At 35.2% G+C, this 22,998-nt stretch overlaps 2 protein-coding genes and 1 long non-coding RNA gene across 4 annotated transcripts; 1 reads left to right on the top strand and 2 right to left on the bottom strand.

The window, feature by feature from the left end:
* Positions 1 to 815: 815 nt before the first annotated feature.
* On the bottom strand, positions 816 to 20,511 carry LOC136274979 (tripartite motif-containing protein 2-like). Its single transcript, XM_066083114.1, has 3 exons — positions 20,354 to 20,511; positions 5,325 to 6,131; positions 816 to 2,946 (listed from the first exon to the last, which is right to left on the bottom strand). The coding sequence occupies exon 3, from the start codon at positions 2,922 to 2,924 to the stop codon at positions 1,269 to 1,271; it is 1,656 nt and encodes a 551-aa protein (XP_065939186.1). The 5' UTR covers positions 2,925 to 2,946; positions 5,325 to 6,131; positions 20,354 to 20,511; the 3' UTR covers positions 816 to 1,268.
* Positions 7,010 to 10,502, top strand: LOC105326813 (uncharacterized). The gene is made up of 2 exons (XR_004597318.2): positions 7,010 to 7,135; positions 10,151 to 10,502. It is a non-coding gene; the product is annotated as an uncharacterized lncRNA (long non-coding RNA).
* LOC105322978 (ankyrin repeat and SOCS box protein 2) lies at positions 14,408 to 17,770 on the bottom strand. Of its 2 annotated transcripts, none has more exons than XM_066083115.1 (3): positions 17,155 to 17,770; positions 16,502 to 16,805; positions 14,408 to 16,113 (listed from the first exon to the last, which is right to left on the bottom strand). In XM_066083115.1, the coding sequence occupies exons 1-3, from the start codon at positions 17,713 to 17,715 to the stop codon at positions 15,668 to 15,670; spliced, it is 1,311 nt and encodes a 436-aa protein (XP_065939187.1). In that variant the 5' UTR covers positions 17,716 to 17,770; the 3' UTR covers positions 14,408 to 15,667. The 2 variants fall into 2 exon arrangements, with proteins under 2 accessions (XP_065939187.1, XP_034308115.2); XM_034452224.2 differs by having other exon boundaries at positions 14,413 to 16,113; positions 17,161 to 17,770.
* Positions 20,512 to 22,998: the final 2,487 nt, after the last annotated feature.

Genomic DNA, 22,998 nt, shown 5'->3' with positions numbered 1-22,998 from the left:
AGTGAATTTTAACATTTCTGTATATTTTCATGCGCGGATATAGATAGGGAGAGTCGGTACCCCCTAAAAAACTCAATTTTCTTTCTTATATAGTAAATTTGCCGAAAATATGACGCGGACCTCCTCTGGAAAAAAATTCTGCATCCGCGCATGCATTTTACGCTGAAATCAAGAGTAACTGTGCTTTTTACTTCTTGTGACCTTTGACCTCATCCACTTGTCAGCATGTTTAATCTTCATAATGTTTACTAACATCGATGACTAAAGTCTTATAATACAATAGTTTGACAGAACACTTACTGACATATTAACCTATTGACCCATCAACCTTTTAAACTGGAAATATACAGGGGTCATGCTATAACAATGCGCAACCTGCTTACAGGGTACATGTATGGCTAAAATAAATCATCTATCCATAACCTAAGAAGATTGCTCACTTCTTCGATGGGACCTGGCCATTGACAAAGAGGATGCTTTTAATTTTCATCTCAGATCTCAGATGCAACAATCAGCATTGCTTCAAAATAGTCTTAGAATTAAATGTTACAGAGTTTAAAATTTCCAACTGATAATATCAACATTCAGACATTTTGCTCCATCCAATTAAATCTGAAAGTCCAGTTATTTTTTTTTATATTTAAAATTACAGTTATAAGGTCAACAATATAACATACACGCGTTCTGAAACACTGTAGATGGCAGTCTATTGACCGGCAGTTGAAAATAGACGCAAATATTTAATTTGTAATAAAACAACAAAATCCCTTTGATTAGGTAATAAAAATGATTAAAACAAGATCACATAATTGTATACAAATCATTTATTATACACAATTATATACTCATCCAACAGAATGACATAAATTAAATGGTTTTTTTTTCAAACATTCACTTGTTCTCATTCTTGATATACAATGTTCATTAAACAGAATGTTTGATTGTATTCTTTTCAACTTTTAATGACAAGCATATATATATATACACATGTATATATAATAGTTTGTTTGGAAAGTAAAATATTTATGCTGTCATTTTTTTACCATTAAAATCACTGCACAAAAACAATGAGTTTGTTACGATTTACATAGAGAAACTAAACAATAGTATTGTTGGTATGTAAAGAATATATGAAGGTGTTTATTTATGAACATAAACTAATTATATAATACAGATAATTAACTGTTATACACAAACAAGTAGAATATATACAGTCAGTTTGTCAACATGTAATACATATAAACAATGTTACACTGCTGTGTAATGTTCTACACATATTGTATTTTCTTCACTTTACCTTCGTAGTACTCAGCCACAAAGAGGTTGTCTCTGGTGTCCACACATAAACCCTGTGGATCCTCTAAATGACAGTTGTCAATGTAGCGGAGGAACTGTCCGTCCTGATCCAGGATGTGGATACGGTATTTGTTCCAGTCTGCTGTCAGGATCCGACCCTGGCTGTCTGTTGTGATGCCGCGTGGATAGAATGATCCCTTGGTAGTAGAGGGAGGACCAGTGTAGGTAAACCGGAGTTTCCCGGCCTGATTGACCACCACTACTGCACGGGCGTCATAGTCTGACACACAGATATCTAGGTTCCTGTTCTCACTGATGTATTTATAGTAGCCAGATGAATAGAGAGGTTGTCCTTTGTCGTCGTACTGAATACTTTGTTTCTCTGTGGAGCCAGAGTAACACACAACTTTTGTTTGTTTATCATCACTGTCCATGACAACCAGGAGGTCACCAGAGGAGGTACTACAGACACTGAGAGGTTTCCACCCCTGTAGTCTGATCACTGTCTGTATCTGTGTATTCTTCACTATGTTCACAGTTCTATCCCAGTAATCAGTATAAACTAGATCCCCACTCCTTGTCACTGCAATGTCCTGTGGACGGTTCCCTGACTTGGTTTGGACTGACTTCACTAGTTCCCCACGGAGGTTGTAGAGTCTCATGATGTTGTCATCACCACGCGTCCACATCTCCTCATCACTCAGACAGGACACACTGCGTAATCCTGTATACTCGGCGGTGTTTATCTGTGTGATGATCCGTGGTACATCAATGAGCGGTCTGCCCGGGGGAGAGGACTCAGCACCGGGAGATTCCATGGTGTAGCCATGTTCTTCTGTTTTGATAGATGACGCTGACAGAGAACCAAACTGTTGATAAAGCTGTTCTTTGTTGATCTTCTGAGGGGTAAAACTTGGTAAGGACACTGTGAGTTTAGGAGGCAATCTTCTGAATTCATCATTCCTGGATTTGTAGGCAGAGACACGGCTGACATCATTGGAGTCCAGTAATGTCTTTAGTTCAGTAATGGTCTGTGTGATTTCAGAAATGGTGTGTTTAATTTCATCTTCCTGTTTGTCTAAGACAGCCAGGTGTTTGGTGTCCATTTCCTCCATGTTAGATTTCATGTTTCTGATAATGGTGTTTATTTCTGTGTGCAAGTCTTCTCCATGTTTGTCGATTTCTGTTGTTAATTTCTGGGAGTTTTCATTCAGAGCAGATTTTTGGACTTGGTTAATGGATGCAATCTCTTGGTATTTAAGATAAATGGATTTCTCTAGTTCTTGTAAATCTTTTTGAATTATTTCTTTCTTCTTGTCCATGGTTTTTGTTATTTCAATAAATTGATGGCCGTTGTGTTCTTCAGAGGAAAGACATGTTGCACAAATAGGAATGCCACATTGTTTACAGTAAAGTTCACATATTTTTGAGGAATGTTTTTGACACTTTGGAGTATATCTCCTCTTTTTAAATGGCAGGACTTTGTGTTCTTTGGATAGATCAGATAAATGGTCCCCCTCACAGGCTTTACACAGATATTTGTTACAAATGACACAGTACATAGGGGGGCCCGGGGTCTCACAGAGATGACAACGTAACACATCCTGAAGGCTGTACTCAGGGTCCATGGTCAGACTCTATATTCAAGTTCTGAAAAATCAAACAAAATTTGGTTTAATTATATAAACAATAAAACTTACATGTAATAAGTGAGATGAGTTCAGAAAAAGTCTTAACAGAAATGTTTCTATCATCTTCCTTCAAATAACAACGCCATTGTTAAGGACAATTACATTATCATTTTATTTAAACTTTATAAATTTGAAGCAGTGAATCTCTTTTGAAACTCAACTCCATTATTGAAAGACAGATTTATATAAGGAATAAGGAATCATTATTTAAGTATTATGAGGTGATAATTTCGGTCGGGGCGTGATCAAATCCAATAAAGCCCGAAGGGCTTTATGATAGACTGACCGAAATTATCATCTCATAGTATTCAAAGAATGATTCCTTATTACTTATATTTATATAATTTTAAGCCATCATACGATTATATATTTAAATATAAATAAGCAAACTGCTGGCGCCTCGATTTGGCGTCATTTGTATTATGGGTTATATAGTACAAAATTGATACGTAGTTTTATCACAGGCAAAGACACTGGAAAATGTAAATATATGAATATGAGTCCTAAAAAGTGCATTAATTTTGTCTTCGTAAAAATCTCATAATAGATAATTGCTTTTAAAACTTACTAGTGCATCAAATGAATTCAAACAATCTTTACTATTAAAATATATTGTACACATATATTTGATTGCCTTTTTTTTTTTACTTTAATTGTTGTAAATTTTGTTACAATATTTCATTATATTAATTCTAAATAGTAACATATTTAAAAATATATATATTTTTGTATAAATTTTTAAATAGAGTTTTCATTAGTTACTAATAAATATTTCATTCCTTTACAGCTCAGATTTTATTTTAATAAAGTAAGAAATTTATAATATTGTACAGACCACCTCCCTGCCTGAAATCTTTCAAAAAGGACAATGAAACCTATAACTTTTGCAAAAAACTTACAATCATAATAGAGTGCATGACCTGATATTGAAAAGATGCAAGATTCTGATATAAAATAATTTCCCCATATTTGTTAACTTTTAAGATATATTTTATGTGCATATGTTTTCACAGATAAACTGAACTCTTTCCAAATGGTTTTACAACGTCTTAACTTTGATAGACAGCTTCATTCTTTCTCTTTTTTAAATGTGTGAATTTGCTTATTTCTTTCATGAAAATTCCTGAGCAGAATAAAATAATAAGAACCCCATCTCAGCCATAACCCTTGCCTCACATGTATATGTAGGTGACATGATATATCATTAAAGATGACAACTTAAAGGTTTTTTTTCTAAATATGCAGTCAGTTTTTATTTTGTTTTATTTTGTGTCAGCATGCAGATGTTTTTTAAATATTATATATATTAAACTAATTGACCATTTTGGCCACACCTTGCATTAAGAACCTCTACCCTATACACTATATATGAGTGTTTTGGTCCCGCCCTAGATTCAAATCCCTACACTGGGAGACATGAAATTAAAAAAAATGATAGATGGCTTTTTTTCCTTCTTTACAATAATGCAGTCAGCTTTTATTCAGTATCAGCAGAAGTAAAGAAGACTATTTTCTTAAACATTTAAATGCTTGAACACTATATGACTATTTTGGCCCTGCTCTTTTATGTCCCCCTACCTCGGGGGACATAAAATTTATGATTTTCATAGTGGGCTTCCTGGTCTAAAACATTCTTTACTCTGTGAGTTTTCCTTTCAGGTGAGTGGGAGTAGAGAATATAATTTTTAAACATTTTATGCTTTTACACTAAACATCCACCTAGGCCCTACAGTCAAAACCCATACTCCAGGGGACATGAAATTTATAATTTTAGTAGAGAACATCCTGGTTAACATAATTACTAAGTCAGTTTTTCATACAGATGTGTGAGAGTAGAGAAGAAGAATTTAAAACACAAAATGCTTTAACTCTATATGGCTCAAAATTTTGGTAGAGGGTTTCATGTACATCATAACCATGCATTTCCCTCATACATGTATGTATGGGTGTAGAAAAGATTTTTAATTTTTTTTAATTTATTGTTAATTTAATGCAGACATGCAGTGTCATGCAGGCACGACGGACGACACACACCATATGACGACGAATGAAGACCATTTGCAATTGGTCACCTGAGTGAATGACTCAGGTGACCTAAAAAAAGCTACAGGTTGCTGTGTTTTTTGTCTATTTTTGTTATTCAATCAAAAAATCTGTTCATATTTTCTTCATTAATTTTCAATTAATGTAAGCTGATACATTTCAGCAATATTCATTGATATAGAACATTTATACTCAATGGAAACAAATTAAAGATTATAAGCATTAGATTTAAATTTTCAACAATCAGAAAATAACAGCTGACAATAATTAACGCATTTAACGAACTATACACACCTTTATACAGGCCTTTAACTCAAAATGGCGACATATCTTTAATGTTTACCATTTGTTTACACTTCCTTGTTGATGGTTCTCCCTGACAGCCTGTAAAAATCACGTGATTGGTTTAAATAAAACTTCCGGGTAACCCCAAAACGAGATTCAATACATCATGCGCTGATCGGGGGGGGGGGGGTGGGTGGGGTGGGGGGGTCCGAAACATCCCCTCTTTTCGTGTTTTTGTTCATTTCTTAGTTATACATAGTGAAATTACCAAAAATATCCACAGGCGCCTGTTTTAGACAGGAGGTCTATTTTCTATACACAATAGAACAACTACTGTATGAAACAAGCGTTAAGCGCTTGTCAAAAAATATCCCTCGTACCCCCCCCCCCCCCCCCGATCCGCGCATGATACTTTGTGCTTCATGTAGTTAATTGTTAAAGAACAGTTAAGATAATCTTATTCATCTTAATTAAATTGAAAAGGTTAATGAGTATCATGATAAACATGTACTAGCCGACAGAAATGAAGTCTGGCTTATGAACTTCAACATAACGTTTGACATATGAATTAATGTTATAATATGTGTGTGATCGGAAGAACACTTTTGTGACTCCAATCTTATGAGTTGGTATATAAGATTAAACTCCCTGATGTGTAGGTCTCTATATCTCTTCTTCCACAGACCTAGTTTTTCTCCGACTTCATCACGTCTACTGTCGTCTGTTCTGTCTGTCTGTTGACTGGTCCTCTGTCTCTTTAAAAGAGGAACTGGGTGGTTTCGCCCTCGTTACACGCGTGCTCTGAGAGTTTCGCCCCTGATTAAATACAAGTAATAAATCATGTAAATAATTGAAGCATAGATAGGTTTTATCCGATTACCTGCAATTATATCTTTAAGAATCCGTAATGTACTATCATTAATTATGGATTTTTTTTCAAATAGACAAACCAAGAATTTAATTATTTTGCGACAGTTAATCTGAGTCTTGCAAATATGTATTTGATGCCAGTAAATGTTGCAACATATAACGTCTAAGTTATGAATGCCCCAATCCAGGCACGTAGCATCGGGGGTGGGGTGGGGGTGGGGAGGGTCCTGCCCCCCCCCCCCACTTTTTCACGCAGCGAAGATTTTTCTTAAAAGAATGAAAATTGGCCTAGTTTCAAATATTGAAAATTGTACCATTATATACTCTCTAGAATACGTGCTTCCCGGAAATGTTTTTTTTTTTTTTTTTTTTATATATCTATAACGTTGTTAAATATGGTATTATAAATTGTCAAGTCGGCTTATTTGCATGAAACTGATCACGATGCACAGTGCTGTGTACATGCATATGCATTATTCAGCAAATGATTGAAAAATATGTGTGCAGGGAAATCAAAATAAATAAATGTGTTAATAATTTTGTCTATTGCCATATGCTGCGGTAAAATTACAAATAACAATATGGTTAACATGTTATATCATAGACATATAACGTTATATGTCTATGGTTATATCGAGGGGATAAACATGGCTGATGCACTAAAAAGCAATTATAATCTCAATTATAATAATTAAAATATTTGTTTATTCAGAATGTATAATTAGAAAGGATTAATTGTATAATCAGTTTTTAAACTCAATAAATTATTCAAATTATCCTTCTGGGTGCTCTTAATTGATACACATGGACCATACATGTATGTGCACAGCAACGAACTGAATCGACACCGCTTCCTGTAAAAACATTGTCAACTCGAATTTACTCGGGAGTTTTTGACAACAACATTTGCAGCGATCATCAGTATTCTAGCTACAATCCACATGAAAAGTGTAAGTATTTTAACATCGATATTTTCTTAATTTAATTTGTCTATTTCTTATGAAGCTTATAGCTAATAGGTTATGTTTTATAAGCTTACTGATCAAGTCAGTCTGTGTCGATAAATAAAACAAAACATATGCTAATTCTTAATCATTATATTATCCATAACCCAGAAATAAAAATAACAACAATGATGTGTATTCAGTTGATATAGATAATATTTGCGAGGAAAGATGAATAAATTAAATGCCAGTAGGTCATGGTTGATTATATAGCTTATGAAAATTAATTACAGGAGTAACAGGATATGTATGAACATGCATTTTTCCTGACATTACAGTTATTACAATTATATCTTCAAAGTATTTGAGTAATAAAACATTAAATTGCTGCAGAAATAATACATTGAATCATTTACATATCAATTGTTTATGCATGATACAAGTGAAATTTAACTCTCTCTCTCTCTCTCTCTCTTCAATAAAATACTCTCTCTCTCTCTCTCTCTCTCTCTCTCTCTCTCTCTCTCTCTCTCTCTCTCTCTCTCTCTCTCTCTCCACACACACTCTCTCTTATACATGCTCATTCTCTCTTTCTGTTTTCTCTCCCGATTTCTACACACTCTCACATCAATAAGATATATATGCTCTCTCTCTCTCTCTCTCTCTCTCTCTCTCTCTCTCTCTCTCTCTCTCATATATATCAGTACAGATTAAAAAAAGAAACAAAACATTAGTTTCTCAAAGTCAACATACAATGAAAAAAAACAAGAACTGTACACTCGGGTAAATGTACAACTTAAACTGGACATACTTGTCACACATCTATTCCTCTGGTCCACTTTCATCACTTTCACTGGAGCTGTCAGAGTCATCCACCAGTGTGGCATCATCAACAAACTCCCCCCAGTCTCGCACTCCCAGTTTCTCATCTCTTTGATGGCGAGCATGTCCCAGATACCAAAGGATGGCAGCAACATGGGAACACATACCCACAACACGAGCACCAGCCCTGCACTTGCAGTACCAAGCCTTGACTTCACCCTCACCATACTGTATCCACAATAGGTAGGATCTTGATGACACGTGACGACTCTGCAGTTTTACACGAAGAAGGCCTGGCTCCTCTCTGTGGACTTTGATGCTGCATTCTCCCTCTACATGTTCTTGGGCATAGGATGGTGATAGACGCAATTGGTATACACCGCATGTGATGGCTCCAAGTTGTTCCTCATCCATGGTTGGAAAGTCCAGTAAGTCATCAATCTCCTTCCAGCATACTGATTGTCTGTCCAGATGGTTTTCTTCTACATGTATATGATACTGAAGGGTATTTACTTGCTTGGAGAGAAAAACCATTTTTGCACCAAGGACCTGGTCTTCTTCAGTGTCTCCACTAGCAAGGGGTTTTAGGTATCTGAATTAAAGTAAAATGGAAGTAAGTAATGAGTATATCATGTGTGTATTTTTTAACTAAACTGTATTTAAAAAAATACAAGGCTTAAAAGTTGTAAGAAGAAAAATCCCTGATCTATTTGATATAACTGTATTACATATTCATAGCAAAATAATAGAAATACATGTATAATTGATACTCAATTTAAAAAAAAATATTTATTAAAAATTTATTAAAGTCTAGCAAGTTTTAGTTTTGATAAATTCATAAATAAAAGACCCTGTAGATTTTTATATATATTATCTTTATATATTTATATTATTTGGTAATAACTTGCTTATTGCAAAACTCAACAACCCAACGTATCTGTGAAACATAATATGGAACATATAGTCATAATTATTAATAGGGTTTTCTTTTATTACTTAAACATGAATGGTACTACCGGTATTTAGATTAGTAGGTTATTTACATGCATTAATTTATTTTACAAATATATCTTATATTGAAAGATATATTGATACTAATTATATTCCATACCTTTGTCACTTATCGACTGGTGTTTGCATTTTCTGTAGACATCTGCTTATCTCCTTTGTTCACAGGGACCAAGCCCGTTTTAACATTAATTTCAATGTAACCATTATGGTTACATTGAAATGAATGTTAAAACGGGCTTGGTCCCTGTGCCTTTGTTCAGGAATGAAGGCATTTTGGCATTAATCCCCATCTGCTCCAGACAGTCCAAGGAATTCCTAAATCCATGATCAACCACAAACATGTCCTCCTCCTGTACCCAGCTCCGAATGTCCTCAAGGTTGCTGTGCATTATGTGGTTAAGGATTGTAGCATCATTGTTTCTAGCAATATAAGGACCCAGTACTGACACAAAGTAACCTGTTGTGGACACAATAATTATTGGCTTCACCAGTGGCCGTCCTTTGTGAAGACTGAATGACTGTCGTTGACACAGGGGCCAAGCCCGTTTTAACATTAATTTCAATGTAACCATAAATAAAGTATGGATACATTGAAATTAATGTTAAAACGGGCTTGGCCCCTGTGGTCGTTGAAACTTGAAATTGCCACGTTTGTGTATATTTATATAAGTACAATCAAGGACAAATATTGCTGGCTGGGAAACTGTATCACCAAGAATCATCTGGGCCAGAGGTCTTGTGTGCTCCTGAATTATATGTTCCCTGGTAACATGTCCAAATCCCAGATTTTCGGCTACAAATCCACCATTCATCAGTGCTGTTCGTATTGATTTCACACCTCTATGTACACTGGATTTGGATATGTTGAATAGAGTGGACAGAATTCGATTTGACTCCTCTCCTCTTAATTTCATTAGAAATATGGCTAAGGTTGTCCACACTGTTCTTACTGGAGTGACCTTCACTTTCCCCTCAACATACTTCAGGAAGTCCTCAAAGGCTGTTTTTGGAATTCCAAGCAGACTTTGGTAATCTGTTGAGCAAGATTCCCGCGGCTATCAAAGTCTAATCTTGTCCTCTCCTTCTTTAAAACCACACTCCGCAAAAACTTAACTAGTTCTGTGATTCCTGATTTATTAAACAAAGTAGAATCAGATAAAGATTGAGATTTTCTATGTTCTGTTGTAGGTGGTTTGGACAGCAGCGACCTCCAGCAGGGATGATGACCTCTTTAGTGATGAAGATGTGATGTCTTACACCTACTGGGACGACAACCAGCTTTGGACCTTGGCGCTTGCACATACAGCATGAAGTATGTCCTCTAGATGTGCTGGGAAATGGGAGAGGAATGCATGGAGGACTCGGAATGGAGGAGCTTCAGTGGATTGTGCTGGAACCTGCTGTACCCTGCTGGGGATACTGGTTTTCTTTTTGATGTGATGCTGGCACATACATCTGCATTTGTTACAGAGAAAGTCACTGTGTGATGGAGTCCTTCCTGTTAATTTGGCAATAAAAGCTCTATTTCTAGACAATATTATGTGCCTATCCTTCTGTCTTACTCTTTTAGGACAGTTGAAACAGCCATAGTGTTTTTGACCAGAACCTGGCATTTCTGAAATATTTATTTTAATAAAATACAATGTTAAGGGAAAATATAAAAACACACAGTTATGTATTATACCCTGTCAAAAGTCTCTGCTTCCACCATTTTTTAAAAAATATTTTGATTATCAATCAATCATATTACCTTTTTTTTTTTTACCAAATTACCAAAATGAAGAGTACCCAGATGAGTAAGTCGAAAATGTGTGGAAGGTGTCCCAACTACTTCGGAATGAAGAAAGATTTAAACATTTTTCATTATTAATTTGTTTTCTTTCATGTTAATTTTTCCAGGTAAAAATAGTGAAGAATCAAATTGTGAATGACAAAATTATAATTTTCCCCTTGTCTCAATTTGTCAGGTATTTGTACCGGTATTATCTTTAAAATTCATAAAAAATGGCTGGAAACTGTTATATACATGAGACAGACTATAAAATGTATACAAGAATATGCTGCAAATCATTTATAAATTTGCAAATCTTATGTAGCTTAACAATAACACAAAAAAAATGGGGGGGGGGGGGGTCAAAATATGCTGATGTTTTGATATGCTGTTCATTTTCTTTTTTTAATAGATAAACATTCCCTGTTGTCAAGTTCATTTCCACAATATTGAATAAAGGTAATTGTACATTGTAGTATAAAAAAATTCATTTTCATTGGTTTTTTAAGGCGTCGAGCTAATGCTCGACAGCCTTCTAGCGATCGTCTGGATTGGCAATCGTCCAAATTCACGCACTGCACCGCCTTTTAAATGCGCATAAGAAATAAGTTCTTTAAAGTATTAAACGTATTTCAAGATTTTTATTCCATTTATCAAACTAAATTGTGTACAAAAAAACCAACTTTGCCTACCTGGTTATTGACAACTCATTGCATAAGTATAAATGTGTATAATCAAGAAATGGCGGATGAATACAATCAGGTGTAAACATTCACTAAATATTATTTTAGTTTATCGCTTACATTTTAATTGGAGAGCGTGCCCGATAGAAATAAAATTTGCGATGTAAATTTATTTGTTATCGGGCACGGTCTCCAAAATAAATGTAAGCGATAAACGTATCTAGTGATTTTGTTGCTCAAAATAAACACGATAATGCAGTTGATCTGGTCGAGCATTTTAGATAGCACGTGTTGTGGATTTGTTTGTAAACAACAGTATGGTACCATAGGGAATCTTGTTTCAAACGGGAATTGAAATAAATAAAAGTATGTTTTATTATTATAATTAGGGACATACTGTTTATGTATTCAAATCATGAACCTGTGAAAATTGTTTAAAGAAAATAATTTATTTTTAAACTTTGAAATTTCTTCGAATTTTGTAAACATAATGAGTTATTGAATTGTAAAAGCACCAATACCTATTTTATAGGAAAATAAACTTATTTTTGTTTTTAAAGCAGCATAAAACATAATTCATATACTTCTCTATTATTTGTCTAAAATTATTTGATATACGACTATTAAATTAACAGAAATTCATTGATATCATTCTATATAAAAGAAAAAGTCAGTTCGACGCCTTTGTGGCCGTTCCGGCCTTTGATTTTAAAATAGTTAAAATTTTGGATCCGCACCTGTAACGGATTCTAGTTATTGCCCTTTATTGAAAAAAAAAATAAATAAACAACAAACGTATATATCACATAGAAAACAAGCTATGATTAAAATTAATAAACACCATTTATCTCTATGTGTTTTTTATCTGAAGAAGTCATTTGAAATTTTTTTTCTCGTCCTTCTGTATGAGTTTTATTGTCATTTACATGAACAAAAAGTGAAAGAATCTTGAATTAACGTTGGCCCTCCACTTTTCTGTGACCCTGTAAAAATTGAAATGAGAATAAGGAAATAAACAGTGAAATTGAAGTGAAAAGTATAACCCCCCCCCCAACGGATTAGGATTTTCAGGATTTTGGTAACATCCCCCCCCTTTTTTTTTTTTGCTTTTTTTTTGGATGAGTCTGCTCCCCCCCTCCCCCCACACACACACACTTTCAAAAACGATGCTACGTGCCTGCAATCAAATTAAAATTAGATCCTTCACGCTACCGTATTTGACGAGAGCGTGGAGGATCTAATTTTGATTTGATTGTGAATGCTCACTCGATCGTAAGTTATTTCGGCAGTTAGTCTTTATATATATATTAGATCGTTAATCTTTCAGGTGCTGATCAAACAACATCATGACATGCTATTGGCAGACATTAAATGCATTTAAAACCTCTCGGGGCACAATATTTATAAAAATGTGATTGAATTCTTTTACTTTTTACTTAATAAATCGTATAATAATATATTCTTTTTGTAGTTTATACAATATATTTTATAGTGGAGCATAAATTGTGCAATTCATGACTACCATCCCCAGGGGCCATAATGTTTTGGGGTAAAAATTTTACAATTCATATTTTTTTTAACAAACTCTTCTTTGTCAACTGTTGGACAATCAGTGGATAAACTAGCACATGCTGATGATAAATGAGGAGGCTTCTAAGAAGTTATGGCTACAGGGTCGGTGATTCTGATGTTGGAGCAGGGCTCCATTATAAGATAGTGATCGTTTAATAAGTATTCAATATTATTCATCAAGTCTTATCTATGTACCATTTGTTTTAGCAGACAAACGAAGCATAGGGTTATAATACATTTTTTTTTCGAGAGGTGGACAAGCATAGCGTACATTCTGTCCACTTAATTCTAAATGAGCAGGCACGTAGCATCAGGGCGAGAGGGCCTGCCCCCCCCTCCCCCACTTTTTCTCGCACCAAATAGTTTTGTTAACTTTACATGGAAAAAATTGAATTATCATGGGGTTGCCCCCCCCCCCACTTTTTTTGGAAGTATGTATAAAATTTGGAACAGACATGAGAGAAATCGAAGTAACAATTTATAAATCTACGCCACCAACCCCCCCCCCCCCCCTGCGCCCCCCCCCCTGCGCCCCCCCCCCCCCCCCCCCGGATTAGGATTTTGAAGATTTTGGGAACCTGCCTTTTCCCTTATTTTTTTTTTTATTTTTTGCTTGTCAAGATTTTTTGGATGAGTCTGCCCCCCCCCCCCCACTTTCAAAATCGATGCTACGTACCTGCCTAGGAACATTCTTACGTCAAATCTTAGGAACACACATAGGTTAAATCTTAGGAAAGTTTCAAATTTTTTTTGTTTCCATTCTGAATAGTTAAATAATTTAAGAAAGTAAATTGAACTGAATTTTTATTTTTTTAAATAAAACCTGTCATTTATAATTAAAAAAAGTTAAGTATTTAAAAAAACGGATTCTGTACTTTAGGTTGAGTTACTTGCTAATGTAGAATATATATACATACATGTATGTATACCAGGTAAATATAATATAGTTATGTACAGCTTTACCATGCTCCTCTTGATGAGGCACTAAAAATCTACGGAGATAGAATTCTAAAACTAAGCTGATTAAATCATGATAAGGAAACCAGGGCCGGGATTTTCTTACACTTACATGTAAGTACTGTTTAAGTATCTTTATGAATCCCAACCCTGGGTTCTTATTAAGACGATCTTCAATGTATTTTAATGCACTCCGAAATGGTGATAATATTTTATACGTTTCAATGAATTATTGCTTATCAAAGAGAGATAACTCCTTTATTTGGATGAAAACTGTGTCAGTCAGAGTATACGGTATTTTACATGTTATATTTTATTTGTAACGATTAGGCCACTCTCGTTTTAAAATTCACATCCATCGCATTCAATCGAAAACAAATATACAGCCAACAAGTATGACTGCTATTATTGATTTTCCAGTATTCAATTCAATTAAATATTTATTATATTAAAATACAAAGATGTAGGGTACATTTAGCTTTTTTCAAACATTGAGCGACATCAACTGATAGAAGAATGTAACATATTTTGGTTAACAAGATTTTCTGTAACATCACCGTTACGGAGATAGGTTCCTCGATATATTCAAAACTTTTAGGTATCAGTCTTACAAACCATAGTTACATCTGATATGCAATTATGCGGATTTATGTTTAAAACAATATCCAGTCAAAATTCCATTTCTTTTTTACTTCAGTCCATTTAGTGTATTATATTCCACACAGAATATAAGTACAAACAATATGGGCAGATTGGTCTCTTTTAAAGATCATGATTATTGAAACAATAAAATGCTTTTTTTTTGGTGAGTCATGAGGGATATGATCGTGGCGACAATACAGAAAAAAAATACTTAACCGCATTAGCGGGTCATTAAATTTTTTCTGCAATCATCGTTACCTTCATAACCCGAATGAATCGTCAAAGAAAGCATTTTATTGTTTATATTTACCGAAAGCAACATTACCTTATTCAAGAATATCGATAGATGTCCTTCAAAACAAATGGGTGATACATATCAATGTACATGTTCAAAAAAAATATGACAAGTCAATTATACACTAACATGTAAATAAAAAACTTAACATGCCCTTGTCTGTGATAACATTACGCATCAATTAAAATAATATTTATTTAAACAATAAAATGCTTTCTATGGTGATTCATACGGGATATGAAGGTGGCGACATTACAGGAAAAATACATAACCCGCGTTAGCGGATTATGTAAATTTTTCCTGTGATGATCGCTTTAACTAATTAAAATTCACTAAATTACTGTTAATGTACAAAAGTACGTTAGCTAAAAGAAACAGCCAAATCGTCTCCTGTGAGACTTTGAGTCTGGCATCGTCATGATTATTTCGTGCAGTCCGGGATTTTACTAAGGTCGCTGTAGGTTCAGACCAATCGATAAACAGGGCGTGTCGATTTCAGTCCTGTCACTTTCAGCCGCTGTAGATTTCGACCAATCGATAGATATGGCGTGTAGATTTCAGTCTGGTTGTTTCTATAGAGCTATGAATTAACTATAAGTTTCCGTAAGAAATCGAGGAAATTATGCTTGGTAGATGTAAATATAACATGGTATCAACAAAGCGCAAACTCTTACAAATGTATTTTTTGGGGTGCTTCAAATTTGTCAATTGAGTAATTTATAAATAAGTTTTTGTTAATTCATGACAAGGCTTTCATTGACCATTGTTTTATTTATTTATTTTTGTCAGTGAGCAGCTAAACAAAGCAAATCTTCCTGTAAAGACGATGGCAGAGGTAACAGTCTCACTTTGTCGTGTAAATTCTTCTGTAAAACTTTACGAATAGTTAGCGCTGAAACTTTAAACAGCGAATGAGGGTTAGATGCTAGCGAACATAGCTGCCCTAGAGCTAGGGTATTTTCTTTGAGCGTCGCAGGAGTATCAATAGTGCCCATAGGATCAACTAGATACGGGTACTTCGATAGGTTATAGCCATAATCATATAACAGTTCCACAACGTCAAAGAAACCCAAGTGGATGGCCAGCTCACAGGGATCAAAGTAGAACTCCTCTCTCCGCCTGATGATCCGGCCTGGAAGATTGATAGGACTGTTGTATTCAAGCAAAAGTCTGATCGTCTGGGTGTCGTGGTTACAAACGGCTGGCAAAATGGGAGTTATTCCACAGGCAACTAAAATTGACCAAAAATTGCATAGAAATTTAGGCTTTAAATTTATCGTTAATCAGTTTCATTTTAATGGAAACAACAAGAATTGTTCTCATAAATATCCATTATTATTGCCTCATTACGATATTTTATATCTAAGTCTACGTGACATATTGGTTTACATGTAAAGGGTTCATATTTAATATGTTTGACTTTTCAAAAAAAAATATATTAACTTAATTAATTATAAACATATATTAGAATTGTAAGCTTTAAGGTCATCTTTAAGAAAGAATTAACATGAAGAGGCTAATATAAGGATCCAAATAAAATCCAGTGACATTAAAGTCACTTTAATTTTGACGACGGTTTAGAATGGTTTAATCATGAAAAAAATGCATGTCCAACTTACATCGAATACCGGGATTCGCGCCATGATCCAAGAAAAATTTGACCAAAGTCGGGCACCTCAAAATCGAGGCCACCATGAGCGGACAGCATTCCTCACAGGTTGTCATGTTGACGTCACTTCCGGCTTGGAGTAGCATCAGGACAATGGTCAGACAGTCGTCGGTACGGATGGTCCCGTCAGCTCTCACACACTGGCGGATCACGTTAGTCATGGGGGTCCTCCCGGCCCCGTCCAGAGTATTGGGGTCACCGCCCGCCTCTAGCAGAATCTGGACCGCATCAACTTTCAGCTTAAGAGCGGCATACTGAAAAATATGTGTTGTGTGAATCTTGGGGGCTGGATTGGGTGTTCATGACCGTTTTAATACTGTATAAATTTTCTTGGGCAGAGACCTCCAAGAAAATATTTAAAATTCTAAATATTAAATTTGAAAGTTAAATATTTTGGATTTATATCTATGGTATATTGTTTATGCCGGCCAAAATGTCATATTTGAAATCTTAAAGAAAATTGCCATTTTATTGACCATCCGGCTTCCTTAACATTCTGTAAATCCGTTAAATAATTATATTACAACAGAAAATTGTGACGTGCGTTACATTTATAAAAATGAATGACGAATTAGCGTATGCCTTTAGTATATATATATATACATGTACTTGTAAAGCACTGCGTTTGGCCGCCAAGTCCCTCAAGTTAGCTAAGGCTCCGTGGTTTATCAGTAGACGCATCATCTCTGAGTCATTCTGTACGTCAGATTTAGAACACAACAACATGAGAGGGGTAATTCCTTTCATTGTCCCAATGTTTACATCCGCGCCGTTACAAATCAACAAGTTCACCATTGCCACACAGTCTGATTCAATGGCATAATGCAATGGAGCTTTACCAAATTTATCACACATATTGACAACATCCGGGCATCTTGTTACCAGGAATTCAACCACTTCCGTAAACTGGGGCATGATGGCGTGGATCAGTGGTGACATCCGCCATTTGTCACGTGACATGATGTCGGCCCCTCTGTCCACGAGGACCCGAATCGACTCGAGATGCCCTTTTCCACAACAGACATGGAGGATTGAGCTTGAACTGATGTTCTCCATGTCGTCATAATATTCATTCGGATTGGCCCCGCTGTCCAGAAGTTCTAGGATTTTATCCGCATTATTTTCACACACAGCGTGGTAAAGCTCTGCTGCTTTGTCAACCATTGTATATGTGAGGAGTACTTGACCGAACCACCGTCTGTAAGCAGTCGGAGCTCCAATTAATCAACAGATTTCTATAAATAGCTCTCTGTATACAGGCTCTGCGTTATCGTGGATCCAGGCTTCTTCCCAAGTCAAGGGTTTCTGATCCGCCCCTCTCTACATAAAGCGGAGCGGATCAGAAACCCTTGACTTGGGAAGATGAGATCCAGGGGGCGTTTCCAAAGACAAAAAAACGACAACAACAAAACCCTCCCCCCAAAAAACAACTTCTTTTAGAAGATAAATCCACAAAGCTTGCCCTGTGTAACAGTTTACTTAAAAAAAACCATAAGCTTACAATACATAATTATGCATGTGGGATATGGTATTTACTAGGCTAGCCAGTTAAGGAATGCATCAGTATACTGAGGTTACTCGACCGATAATATACCGTAACAAGTTGCTGTCCTTTAAAAAAGGACTGCAGTACGTGGACCATTTGCATGTGTTTCCAACGAAAACATGAAAGCCTTAAAATTATCACAGATTCCACCGACTCTAGCCCCTGCTTTTAACCACTAAATTTGTACGTTGTATTATGTATATGTATAGTTGACTTTTAATCCCAGAATTTAAAGGGTTCATACTTCTAAAATCATTTGATCTATGATAATGAAGATTGCATGTATAGTATCAGGCATTCGGCGAATTCTACTATTTGCGCACACATTAATTACGCTTCACTCTACTTTGTTAACTACGTTATGCAGTGACAGCTATACTATAAATGTGTAAATCAATTTCATATTTTGATGCATTTTTCATGAGATTTAAACTTTTATACAGTGACATAATTATTCAATCATCTATTATACACAGTCGCATAATTATTTAATCATACTTAAATGCTTAAAATAATTTTAATCGGGAAGTACTCTAGCCTCGCCTTCTATAAAAGTAAAGTTACTATAGTAAGCTACATGTGTATTTGGAAAACAACAAAACAATGCAAATTATGCTATTTGATGCATGTTGTAGTTTCGGCATAACATTACCTTATTTCATAATACTGACAATTTATATCGCAATTTTACAATTACAGCGCCTTTGAACTTATATGTGCATATTGCATGGAATCCCGATCCCGATTCAGATAAACCTGTGCTAGCCTGGTTCCCTGAGCTACCATTACGCTCAGGAACCAGGCTAGCTCATGCGCAGGCTGAATTTTCCCCATTGCATCCGGTTTAACCTCGCTTATATATTTTCAAATGATTTCCTGAAATGTTGGCAAAGCTTGTGCGGTACTCAAAACGTGTCTTCAAACCTCAAGACACCGTAAATTACGAGTTAAATGTCGGCTATTATTGGCATAGCACCACGGGTGAAAACATTATGATATATTGCTTTCATCAATTAATGATGATTTTTAATAAAAATACGCATACATGTGAAAGAAATACATGTACAATTGAAATCGATGAAAGGGAATATATCCAAGATATCGTCATTGAACAATTATTCCTTTTCACTCATAAAAATTTCACAGAAACGAAATCAATTTTCTTACGGAGATTTATAATGGGAAATGTTTACATCTTTTCTCCATTCGGAAGTACTCCGGATACCTCGCGCAATTTTTTAATGTTATCATCCGGGCTTATTAATGGCTGATGCAATGCAAACTCTCCGTGGACTTTCAATTTTGGGATGTGTATTGAAACCTGAAGCGGTAGAGGGGGCATTTCAAAACAGATAATCTGGACAATTTTTCATATTAGCAGGTGAACGTAGTTTGAGCACAAAGATATTTACTATTATTGAAATATCAAGCAAAAAGTGGTAGAAGTAAAAACTCGGGACAGAGTATAGAGAGCATTACGGGACATAGACAAAAAATTTTGTTTGATGAATCTGTAAGTTTAGCTCGTTCTTTTTCCCGCGCACACTGGTTCGCTCGCCGGCGCGCGCTGGCGAGCTGTGTTCGCTATTATGGTACATGTACATGCATTGTATTTGTTACTTTTAGGCCCGCATTTAATATGGAGTAAATATACATTAACAAGTTGCTGTCCTTTAAAAAAGGACTACAATACGTGGACCATTTGCATGTGTTTCCAACGAAAACGTGAAAGCCTTAAGATTATCAGAGATTCCACCGACTCTAGCCCTCTGCTTTTAACCACTAAATGTGTACGTTGTATTACGTAAACATGTATGTTTAGCCCTGACTTTTTCTCTTAGAATTTAAAGGATTCTTTCTTCGAAAATAATTATGATCTATCTATGAATGAAGTTTGCATGTATAGTTCAGGCATTCGGTGAATTCTATACTATTTGCGCACACATTACGATTCGCACTTCTTTGTTAACTATGCAGTGACACAGGTGCTTGTGGACTGGACCGTGCACTACCCCCCCCCCTTTTTTTATATTTTTTTTTCAATTTTTTTTTTATTTCTTTTATTAATTATCATTAACAACCCCTTATATATGTCTCCAGCCGAAAAATAAAAGAAATATCACGACTTGGTAGCATTTTATAATCACACTCGTTTCCCCTATATATATAAAGAGAGAAGGTAAGCAACTCCCGTTTGTTTACATTGAGGTACCACCTGGGAAATTCAAACGATTACTATATCAAAAATCGCTATACCTTTGGTGTCATCTATTTTTCTCACTTCCACACATATCCTTCTATCTGAAAACTTATATAAATTAGCACGCTGAACCGTAATATATCCAATTAATAAACATTTGTCACTCGCGACCACGATATTTTGAAACGGTTCAAGTAGAAGCTACGGAAGTTAGCTGCACAGCGACATCTATGCTAAGAACGATAACTCTTCCCGTGTTCCGAATGTCATTGACTTAAGGGTAACGCACGAGAGGCCCGAAAAAAAGTTCGGGAAAAGTTTTAGATTAAATGCAAAATTTCATCATTTGAATATCTGCCGTCTTTTATGCCAGCCCACCTATGAAGTGTATGGGCTTTCAAATCCTGGTAATGTGTTGATGCAATGCCTGTAGAGCAAACTATTGATACTGCAATTTTTTTGTTATGTATGTTTTGCCTGTCCCAGTTTGGCCAGTGATGACCAAGTTATGGCCATTAATTGCTGCTTGAAAGGTAAACAATTGATATACATCCATTTCTTAAATATTGCGCTAAAACTTTTCCCGAACTTTTTTTCGGGCCTCTCGTGCGTTACCATTAAGTCAATGACATTCGGAACACGGGAAGAGTTATCGTTCTTAGCATAGATGTCGCTGTGCAGCTAACTTCCGTAGCTTCTACTTGGAACGTTTCAAAATATCGTGGTCGCGTGTGACAAATGTTTATTAATTGGATAGATTACGGTTCAGCGTGCTAATTTATATAAGTTTTCAGATAGAAGGATATGTGTGGAAGTGAGAAAAATAGATGACACCAAAGGTATAGCGATTTTTGATATAGTAATCGTTTGAATTTCCCAGGTGGTACCTCAATGTAAACAAACGGGAGTTGCTTACCTTCTCTCTTTATATATATATATATATATAGGGGAAACGAGTGTGATTATAAAATGCTACCAAGTCGTGATATTTCTTTTATTTTTCGGCTGAAGACATATATAAGGGGTTGTTAATGATAATTAATAAAAGATATTAAAAAAAAAATTTGAAAAAAAAAATATTAAAAAAAGGGGGGGGGGGGGGGTAGTGCACGGTCCAGTCCACAAGCACCTGTGTGCAGTGACAGCTTTGTGTAAATTGTTTACCGACAACTTTACAATTAGGGTGATTTCACCATGCATCGGACACTTTTGGATTTTTCCCTTTGTTCACGCATTAAATATCGTCCAAATACAAATAAAACTTGTTTCAAAAGTTGGAAGTTTTCCCCTTGCTTAATTATTGGAGAAAAAATTGTGAAATTGTTAAAAATGTAGAAAATAAAGCAAATTAATGAAGTGTTGAAGTATTTCACCATGGATCGGACAATATTTACCAAGCATCGGACAGCTATAGCAGCACAGTAGAGTTTAAAAATAACAACATTTTCTGGATAAATGCAAAAATACAAAGGTTCGAAAAAAAATTAATTTATTCAATTGCTATTCAGATTTCTTTTAATGTAAATCCCCAAACCTACATATAGGAATTTCGACTAGTGCTTCTGTTTAAAGAAATATTTATCATAAGGGGTTCTTTATCGTGCCAGCTCCTACAGGAACTTTGGACTAAAAAGGCTGTCTCCGTAAAACTCGATTTTTAAGTGGTTTAAGGAAAATGTTTGTATCAATTATTTTTTCAATTTTTATTTTACTTCACATTTAAAGTATATCACAAGGAATGGTCACATAATCTCCATATTATTAGAAGAAATCATGCAGTGAAAACTGTCCGATGCATGGTTAATTTGTGTCCGATCCATGGTGAAATGAACATATGGTGCAAACATGACCTTGACATTAATTGTTTAAATTTCTTGGACTTATTTTAATCAAATTTTGTTTCAAAACTTACTTCTTTCTAATCATTTTACGCAGAGAGTGCATTTTCACTGATTCACAATCAAACGCACAACATTCAAATAATGCTTTAGTGTAAAATCTTCGTAACTAAATTTTCAATAATGGCATATTTGATGTCATTTTACGATGCCTATATTGCTATTCCTTTGACAATGTTACTGTCAAATTCTTAATATTGATAATGTTCATTTGTTCTAATTCAGGAATATACGAAACAACACATGAGCGCATGCACATTTATTTGTATATCTATAAACAAAGTTGTCCGATCCAAGGTATGTGTCCGATGCATGGTTAATTCACCCTACAGCGCCTTTGAACTTATGTGTGCAAATGGCACGGAATCCCGATCTCGATTCAGATAAACGTGTGCTAGCCTGGTTCCCTGAGCTACCCATTACGCACAGGAACCAGGCTAGCTCATGCGCAGGCTGAATTTTCCCCATAGCATCCGGTTTAATCTCGCTTATATATTTTCTGCGTGGACCTCAGGGTCCATGCAATGAAATTCCGAATATATTAAGAAACTGGCGACACACTTGAAATGAAGTAAATTATATTGAAGTGCGCTAGTTTTTTTCTGTTATATAGTTTTGAAGTTTTTAACGCTGTCAACAACACACATCAGTATTAGAACTATTGGAGTTTGATTTATTAATGTTATAAGATCTATTAAAGTTTGATTAATTATTGGATCTGTTAAAGTTTGATTCATTATTGGATCTATTAAAGTTTGATTACTTATTGGATCTATTAAAGTTTGATTAATTATTGGATCTAT

Source organism: Magallana gigas, chromosome 4 (assembly GCF_963853765.1).
Source record: "Magallana gigas chromosome 4, xbMagGiga1.1, whole genome shotgun sequence".
NCBI classification, from domain to species: domain Eukaryota; kingdom Metazoa; phylum Mollusca; class Bivalvia; order Ostreida; family Ostreidae; genus Magallana; species Magallana gigas.
The sequence above is the reverse complement of the archived record's forward strand: the minus strand, read 5'-3'. Positions and strand labels throughout refer to the sequence as shown.